Consider the following 9,289-nt stretch of genomic DNA (forward strand, 5'->3'; position numbering starts at 1 on the left):
TCACCATTTTGTAGAGACAAGCAGGAGGTGAGTGTGCTGCTCCCCCACATCCTTACAGGGGCAGACACTCTGCACAGATACTGCCCTGTGGCCTTGGTCACAGAAGAGTGGCCATGGTGGTCATTCCACAGCAAAACTGGCTTGAGAAAAGTGTGAAGAGGGAGGGATGAAGACAAAGACTAACACCGCCATGAACCATAACCCTGAGATAAAATCCTCTCAAATCAACCCATACATCATGGGAAGCAGACTGTAAATGTGAACCTTGGCTGGCAGCCAAAGTGCAAATTGCAAGCCTCTGTGCAAGAGAAGTGGTTTAATGTGCAGTGGAGACCACTGCTTTTATGTGTCCTGGAACAGCCTGTGCTGGTGCATAGGTTTTGCAGTGTTGGTTACAGGCTATTAAACCCCTCTAAGCTCAGAATTTGTCAGTCCTCTTCTGACTGCATAAACTCATTCTTAAAACATCACCAAAACATACCCTCATTGAGGGTATCATCTCCCCACTTGAACAGAAGCAGAAGGAGAAGGGATCCTTCTACCAAGAAAAATCAAGTTCATGTGAGGTTGCTTGTAGGAGCACCAGCAAAAAAAAATCCTAAATGGAAGGAAGAAGCTGCTAAATGGATGTTGATACAAATAAAGTCTGAGGATACCAGCTCACTCCTGCTGGGCACTGGAGTGAAACACTTAGTGCACCCAGGAAGAGTGAGTGAAGACCTTATGCTGCCCCAGATTAAGGGTCTCCCTACGTGGGGGACAAGGACCTTCAGGAAGGCTAATACAGGCCCACTCAGAGGATGGAGGTTGGGCAGTAGCCAAAGGAACATGGGAAGGAGATGGAAGGTTTAAATAGTTAATGTATTAATCTGCATTTTCCAAATACATTTTGTTCCTCCATGACCAGCACCACTGCTGCCCATACATTTACATTTATTTAAAACCCTGGGGCATTTTACTCCCCAGAAAGGAAACATTGCTGTCAAGGGCACTTAGACAAAGTCATTTACTTTCTGGGTGAGAGCTCAGTGAAGTTTAATAGGAGTGCCAGAGTAAGAGCCCAGTGTGTTGCCCTGCCCCTGTTGGCTAAGCAGACCCCCACCTCAGGAGGAGGCAGCAGCTTGCTGCCTTGAGCAGTGCTGGGTGCTGCTGAAGGATGGGTGCTCATAGCTCAGGGCTGCACTCTGGTGTTTTCTGCTTCTCTTCAAGCCTAAGCTCATGGCTCTAAGTGATTCTGAAAGACTCTTATATCTTCCTTTCCTCTATTTGCTTTTAAAGTAGTTTTCTACTTTTCACATTTGTAAAGAGGCGCCTTCAATTCAACACATCAATGTTAAAAAAAAAAAAGAAGGCAAGGAAAAAAGCATCTGGACTGCTTACACAACCTGAAAGAGCCTGCGCAACCTGTACAACCTGGGAATCCCTGAGATTAGCTCTACTGGTTAGAGTATGGTGCTAATAACACCAAGGTTGTGGGCTCAGTCCACATATGGGCCATTTACTTAAGAGTTGGACTCAGTGACCCTTGTGGATCCCTTCCAACTCAGAAAATTCTATGAATCTGTATTCTGTAAACCCCAGGGCTCTTAAGGCATTTTGGTGATTTCTGGATGCAGAGAGTGCTCCTAGAGCCTGCAGCAAAGCACAATTAGAGGGCATGGGGATCACCCAGGCAATGCCCAGCCATAGCATGCAGGGCAGCAGGTATCCCAGCTGGGCTTTTCCTCAGCCTTTGTGTGACCTTCTCTGTTGGCTGCCTCTGTTTTTCACTTTCTCGAAAAGGAAGGCACACCAGTGAGTCACCAGTTGTGGAAAATGGGTAGTTCCATCAAACACCTGAGGTGGTGCAGGAGGACAAGAGCAACACCCAAAGGGAGTGCCAGTGCTGCAAGGCAAAGACACGATTTGGGGGTGCGCCATTCAGCACTGCTCCTCAGGATGCTCTGGAAACCCTTCCCCAGTGGGTTTTTCCATTTTTCACATGCAAAATGTGCTCTGCACCCAAACCTTGTCAGGATTGCCTGCTGCAAAATCCCTGCCACTCACAACCTTGTGAATGTTCAAAAAACCAGTGTCAGCAGTTTTTTACAGGAATCATGGACCCATTTCATAAGCTCAGGCATTTGGCTGCCCTGGGAAAATCCTAGTTTGAAATACAGACCAAGAATCCATGGAAGAGAAGCTGTCACTGTGCCCTTGGAACAAGTCATCTCTACCCCCAGGACAAGTCAGTACAACACATACTGGCCAGCCTCAGCTTTGTTGTGTCAGGCAGGTGAGAAGGGATCACAGGGGACAGGTTCAGCTGGTTGCTCCCTCCCTGCAGGGCTGTCTGTGTGTGAGTTGAGGGTGATTCACCCAGTCCCTTGCCCACAGCAGCTTCCCAGCCAGCGCAGCGAGGGGCAGGAGCTGCAGTGACTGTCCAGATGCAAGCTGCAGCACAAGGTGAGCTCACTGACCTGTGAACCCACAGCCCTGCAGGCACCACACATCCCTGCTGCCCACTGGGACTGTGCTGTGCTCACATGACCCTCTTGCCAGGACTGCCATGCTGCTGCCCCCACCACCTCTTCCCTGAGTGGCAGCAGGTGGGGATCGATGGTGACCTCCAGCAAGATGTACCCTGCTCAAGCACAAAGGAGTGTGGGGCTGGGGTGCCAGAACAGGCAGTGTTTTCATCTCTTGTCCTTCAGACATACGTAGGGCTGCCCCTCTCCTGAGGCAATGTGTCCTGCAGGGACAAGCCAACGATCCCCAGATTGTCTACCAAATCCAAGGCAAAGAGGTCGGAGTATCTGTGCAACCTATTCCATACGTTAGGACACTTGTGCAGCCCTGGTGCTATTCAAATGGCTCTGGTAGCTACAAAACAAAAACACATGTCACTGGGGTTCCCAAAACACAAAAATCAGATCTGCCTTGCTGTGCCTGTCCCAAGTCTGTAGGACCCCTGTAAATACATTTGATCTCCTTGTTCCTGTGATTGCACATCAGCACAGATGCTTCCCAAGTCATACTTGTTGGAACCTGGATGGCAAGCAGCAGCCATGGCCAGGGGCTCAGCTGCAGGAGGCAGTGGGTCTGGAGTGCCCCTCGTGACTTGCAAGAAATGTGCTGCTCTCTTGCCAAGAGCAAACATCGTCATCCTCACAAATGGTTAACCTGCCGGGAGCTGCACAGCACTAATGACTTCACATTCATTTAATCAGCTTGGGCTTCCAGAGCCTCCACCTCAGGAACAGGGAAGGCCGTGCACCCATGCACTTGGGGTACAAATGCTCCCAAAGCCGCACCCCTGCCTTACCAATCATTAATCACCCCGGGCCGACAAGGAGCAAGCGGCGAGCAGGAAAAGGCCAGGTCTCCACAGCCCCCACGGGAGCAGCAGGAAGCAGCACTGACCGGTTCCCTGGGGTGGCAGCTCATTCTCCGACCACCCTCCCCTGGGAGGCCCTGTGGAGGTGGCCAGTCCTGCACAAACTGCCCTTTGCTTCAGGAAGGTCACTCAGTCCAGGGAGCGAGAGGCTCTGCCTGTTCCTGGGAGCTGCTGGGCTACGCTTGAGGTGGGGGCTCTGAAGAGGGGTTTCTGGCTGGCTGTACCACAGCCCTCATCTCCTCACCATGCAGCACAAGGCATTTTGGAGTGCCCTGGAGTATACCTGCCGATTGCTGGGCATCTCCACCGCAGCAGGTAAGAGCAAATTCTCTTTTTCTTTGGCACTAAAAGGCACTGAGTGGGTGTTGGGACCCCCAGGCTGCCTCCCTGCCTTTGGCCAGCTGCAGCCACTGCCTCATCCTATGAGGGGGACAAGGAAACAAGTGCTCTTTTGCTTTGGGACCCAGGGTGGGAGAGTGCTGTGTGCCTGGCCAGGCTCTTTCCAAATGCTGTGGGAGGCACAGCGAGACATCAGAAAGGAAGAGCCAACATTCAGAGGTCAAGCTAAAGCACAAAAAAAAAAAAAAACCCACAAAAAAAAAAAAAAACCCACAAAAAAAAAAAAAAACCCACAAAAAAAAAAAAGAAACCCACCAACAAAAAAACTAAACTGTATTCTTCTAACACAGACATAGGCATAGGCAAGATGTGAATGAGACTGAAAAGCAAAATACTCATGGCTGTGCAAAACTGCAGGGCTACTCTGTGGCATGTAAAGATGAAGGAGGAGCTCCTTGTACTGCGCACAGTGAGATGTCCTGTGCCAGGCAGGATGGAGAGGTTCTGTCCCAGCCATCCTGGCATAGTTACTACAAAAGCACTGCTCTGCCTCTCTAGCAACCTGTTGGGGAGCAGCTCAGAGCAGTTCAGGTTATAGCTGCAGTACAAACACCATAAATTCACCCACCTGGTGAGTTGCATCCTCTCACCTGCTGCCAGGGGCTGCTTTGGACCAGGGTGTTCTGGGTTTGGTGACACACCCAGGTGCTTGGTTTCAGGTGAAATGCAGGTGTTTTGAGCCAGGTGTCAGACAGAGTGTCTCACTCAGGAGGATGGAACACCATCTGACATGGAGCATCTCCAGATGGGACTTGGGCAATCAGCTAAAGCAGAGGGCTCAGGGGTTGACTCTGGCACTGCTGCTGACTAGCTCTTACAGGACAGGACAGGCAGCACTCTCTGCCTCAGTTCCCCTGTAAGTAAAGCAGAGATCAAAGGGGCTGATTTGCCCAAAGTCTGGAGGGGTGAACCAGAGGTTCCTGGTGAGAGGTGGCTTGAGGTGGTGCCTGTGGTTCCTGTTTCAGACCCCCAGGGATTTCAGAGTCAGACACTGTAGAGTAAGTCACAGCAGGCCCTTCTGCCTTTGTATTTCCTTTATCAGCTGCAGACAGTCATGAAGAGGCACTTTGCTCAAATCAGGGACAAAGTGGAAAGCACACAGGTCGGCTGAAGCACGCACAGGTTTCCAAGGACACACAAAGCCCAGCTGGGGTGATGGAGGCTCTGGAATGTGTTTTAAAGGACTGATACTGATAACAGGCAGAGATCTGAGTCTCTGAGTTTATACAAACTCCCAGTAGATAAGGGCATGTCATGATGATACTGCAACAGTGGGAGATGGGACACATCTTTAATCAGAAAATGCAGATCTCTTCATTTCTTCATCCCCATCCCCTTGGGTCCGCATGAGCCTCATGCTGGTCATATTCTCAGTTAAAACTCCAGGGAAACTCAGAGACACCTTCCTGGGAGAAAACGTGAGCTTGTTGCCATGAGAAAACTAAAGCTAGAACAACAAAATTGAAAGTAGTTTACAATGTGGAAGTGTGTTAGTGGAGTATCATCTTTCTCTCCTGCATGTTTTCTTTTCGTCATTTTGCAGCATCTGCACCTCTTTCCTTAATTTTTCTTTAAATGAGCAGTGCAGTTATCTGTCTGCTGAGGATCATGGAGCATAGAGAGCTGTGCTTTTCCATAGCTCTGGTGCATTCCCAGTACCACCTGACTTTCCCGAAAGGCCAGTGAAGAATGGGATGTGCCTGTGTTTTATTTCTCTGTGTGTCTCAATGGAGTAAGAAATCAGCTTGATGCAGTGTTTAGTGATGATGAGGTGTGTGAGGTTTATACATGAAATGGAAACCATGCAGAAGAAGTTCCCATGGGTTTTGTTTGAAAAAAATCTATGAAAGGGAGAGTGCATCAGCCTCACTAATTGATTCTGAGAAGGCCTGGCCAGCTCCTTATGCTGCTAGTAAATACAGGTTACCCACATAATACAAACCTTCCCTTCCCCCAGAATCTTGGAGTGTAATGGCTCTCTGCAATGGTGGGGCTACAGGGCTTCCTTTGTATCAGGAAATGGCTAACTTGTCCTACGGCAAGTCAATGAAGAGTCGTCAAACAGCTCTGTGATTTGCTGCAGTGTTTGCAACATCTCTAGTTCAGAGATTCTAGGCCTTGTGATTTCTGCATCTAGGAAAGCGTTCCTACTTATTTCTTAATTCTCATGCTTTCAACCATTTAATTCCTAATCATGTGCCTTTAGCCACATGGTTTGGACAAGATCCAAACCAAGGCAGTGACTAGTCCAAACAAACACCTCGAAACAGCTCTTTTCTTCTTGCAGATTCTTCATCCAAACAGCTTTGTGGATAAAGCAGAAGCTGTGCAAAAGGAGGAAATCTCCCCATCCAGAGCAGAGGCTCGAGCTAACAGCCTAAGCTGTAGAATTCTGCATTCATCCACAGGGAATGAATGAATGAATGAATGAATGAATGAATGAATGAATGAATGAATGAATGAATGAATGAATGAATGAATGAATGAATGAATGAATGAGAATGAATGAACTCCACATTTGTAGGGAAGATTATAAAGAATGGTCCTCAGTCACAAGATAGTAAAAGACAATACTCTGCATGTAGATTACACAGCTCTTGCAGCTTCACAGCCCTCTGATGAGACTGATTTCCCTGTGCTATGCTCAGGGCTGGAAAGGCAGTGTAGGAGGGTGGCACATGGGCCCCATGTGTTCCCTTGGCTGACAGGGGCCAGCAGCTGCAAGTGACACAGGGAAAACACAGAGGGATTTCTTTCAGCCCAGATGGGAAAGCTGCCCCTTGGCATTGGCCTACATGGCAGTCTTGATGGACACTGATCTGTGTCCTTGCTTGGGCGCCTGGTACCCTTCTGCAGATGGGGCAAACCACAGCTCAGAGAAGTGGATCCAACCTGCGCCTCAAACCTTGGCCAGTGTGCATTGAGCAGGACCAGTGGTGAACTGCCTGAGCACCAGTGGATGGGTGGGGACTGGTCAGTGAGGGGGGGGTGGAGACATCAGGTGCAGACAGAAGATTGCCCAGGGCGATGCTCTGGCCATGAAACCTGGGCTCCATTCAGCTCTACTCTGCTAACACTTGTGCCCTGTGAGTTGGCAAGTACTGGCCAACTCGTCACAGATTGTGTGAGGCATTAAATTTCCACTCCATTTTAGAAATAGTCTTGAAGGGAACTGAAGGATGTTGAAGGAAAGTTTCCATCCCCTGAAGCTATTGGCCAATCCATCAAAGATTTTAGCCTTGCTAATACTCTTAATCCCCCTTAAACTGACTCCCTGGTGTTCTGTACTGGCTGAGGCACTGAGAGAACGTTCATTCTGTTTTTAATCTGCCTGCTCCCATTATATGTTTTTCTGTTTGGCTAGCCTGATGCTATGGCTACAGCCCTTTGTGAAGGCAGCTGGCACAGTTCCCCTGCTCTGCAGCCACGTGTTGGGTGCAGCAGGCCTAGGCAAGCAGGGAGGGCAAGGGAGTGGGGCTGGCAGGCACTGGGGGGGACCTGGGCAGAGAAAGATGGGGCAGTGGGCCCTGTGGCAGCTGAGATGTGGCAGCACAACAGAGGGTGGAAGGGTCACAGGACACTGCTGGTCACCTCCCCCAGCTGCCCAAGGCCAGCTGGTATTCCCAGAGCACCTTTCCCCAGCCCACACAGTGTCAAGGCTGCCACGATAGGGGTGCAGCTGGGACAGGTTTCAGGGCTGTATGTCAAGGACAGCACTCAGCTCTGACTCGTCTGGGCTGCCATGTCAGCATGAATCACATGTGCTAGCAGTCCTAACATGCTGCCCTGCATGGGAGAAGCAGCCTCTCTAGCCCCTGGGGGAATGGGGGCATCTATCCTGGGAGCTGGGAACTAACCTGAGGGAACTGGGAATGAACCCTGCAGTCAGCATCTTTCCTACCTTCTCTTTCTAGTGCTGATCGGTGTGGGCGTAGAAACTCTGCAGCGAGGACAGTTCAAAAGCCTGGCTTTCTATCTGCTGTGAGTATTTTTGCCCTTGAAATCAGAGCTGGCAGGGGTGACAAGGTGAACCCCTCCACCATATGTAGCACCAGAGTAGACTTCAACAGCAGCAGGGAACAGTGTCCAAGCCTTTGGGGATTTCAGATCTCCATACTGAGGTTTCAGAAAAATAAGATATTTCTGTTAGAAAAAGAGATGCTACTGAAGACTCAGGCAGGCCAGAGGTGACACTGGCTGCAAGTTGACTCCCCAGGGACAGAAGGGCTGTGAGTTTTCCTCCACAAACCAGATGAGCAGAGGGTGTTCAGACCCCAGCACACAGACTGTGCTGGGAACTGGATAGTAAATTCTGGCCCGCTGTGCCCTTTCTGCCCACCTGGAGAACATACTCAAGCACAGCCCTGCTCCCCTGACAGCTCCACCTTTCAGTTTTTCAGGGGTTGCAGTTACTGTCTGTGAAGGCTTCTTCTTTATCAGTTTGTTCCTGGAGATATGCTTCACGTGAGTAGACCCTGCCCACTGCTCTCCAGCCATGATGGGACCTCCCTAAGGCACCTTGCCCCTTACAGGCAACACCAGATCTGGGGGAGCTGCAAGTGCCAGACCAAATGTCCTGCCACTAATGCCAAGGCAAGTGCACTCAGACAGGGGGGAGGTAAATGTGTCCACGTGCGCACACATTTAAACCTGTGTTTTAATCCAGGCTTGTGCCCTAACTTCCTGAGCATCAGCACAACAAACCCTGGTCTTTGGCGTGTGCTTAATACACTGTGTAGGCACAAGGTACCAGGGTTGAGGGAACGGTCAGATCCCCAGGGTGAGCGTCAGCTCCCTCCAGAGACAGCACAGAAGTTAAAGTTAAAACATAGACAATCCTTATGTCCTTTTCAGAGGCTGAGCACTGCTGCAGTCTCCTAGCATAAACTCAAAAGTTCTCACAGCTGAGAGGCAATAACTTACTCCAAAAAATAGGCACTTGATTAGTGAGATGCAGAGGTGCTGGCCTCTGGCAGATGCTCTTCTCCCAACAGGAGATGCTCGCTTTGCTTTCCTTCCCTGAAAAACACCCCAATCTCCTGGCAAACCAGAGTGAGGATTTGCACATCTAGATGGGTCACGCTTAGGTCCAAAACTTCTTGACATATGCTTGCTGCCTCATCCCACAAGGACCTCTCTTTGTCTCCCCAGTCACAAGCCTGAATCCCTGGCACAGGCCTGCTGGAAGCGAGCTAGACGCCCAGGGAGCTTCCAGAAATTCCTGGGGTACACGCTGCTCTCAGTGGCTTGCTTCCTGCATCCCGTCCTCGTCTGGCATGTCACCATCCCTGGTGAGAAGCTTGGGTGGGGAGTAGCACAGATGGAAAAGGAGCATGGTCTGCCAAGGGCCAGTGAGGGTGGGGATGTGCAGGGAGCTGGGCTGGTGGCAGATGGTGCTGAGCTAGCCAGACCAAGCACTGCTTGGCAAGCTCTTCCCACCTGCTCCAGCCCTCAGCCAACACATTCTTGTCCCCAGGGTCCAGGCTGGGGCTCACTGCCCTGGCCTACTTCCTG

General features: G+C 50.3%; 1 protein-coding gene across 1 annotated transcript in view; it reads left to right on the top strand.

Moving 5' to 3' along the window:
• The first annotated feature begins 3,075 nt into the window (after window positions 1–3,075).
• The window catches only part of TMEM72 (transmembrane protein 72), a 7,319-nt gene continuing 1,105 nt past the window's right edge, over window positions 3,076–9,289 (top strand). The window contains exons 1-5 of the mRNA XM_008643898.2: window positions 3,076–3,691; window positions 7,690–7,756; window positions 8,168–8,239; window positions 8,927–9,066; window positions 9,252–9,283. Of these exons, the coding sequence (XP_008642120.1) occupies window positions 3,622–3,691; window positions 7,690–7,756; window positions 8,168–8,239; window positions 8,927–9,066; window positions 9,252–9,283 (381 nt within the window). The 5' untranslated portion in view covers window positions 3,076–3,621. The remainder of the gene's footprint in view (window positions 3,692–7,689; window positions 7,757–8,167; window positions 8,240–8,926; window positions 9,067–9,251; window positions 9,284–9,289) is intronic.

This window comes from Corvus brachyrhynchos, unplaced genomic scaffold, assembly GCF_000691975.1.
Source record: "Corvus brachyrhynchos isolate BGI_N302 unplaced genomic scaffold, ASM69197v1 scaffold61, whole genome shotgun sequence".
NCBI lineage: Eukaryota > Metazoa > Chordata > Aves > Passeriformes > Corvidae > Corvus > Corvus brachyrhynchos.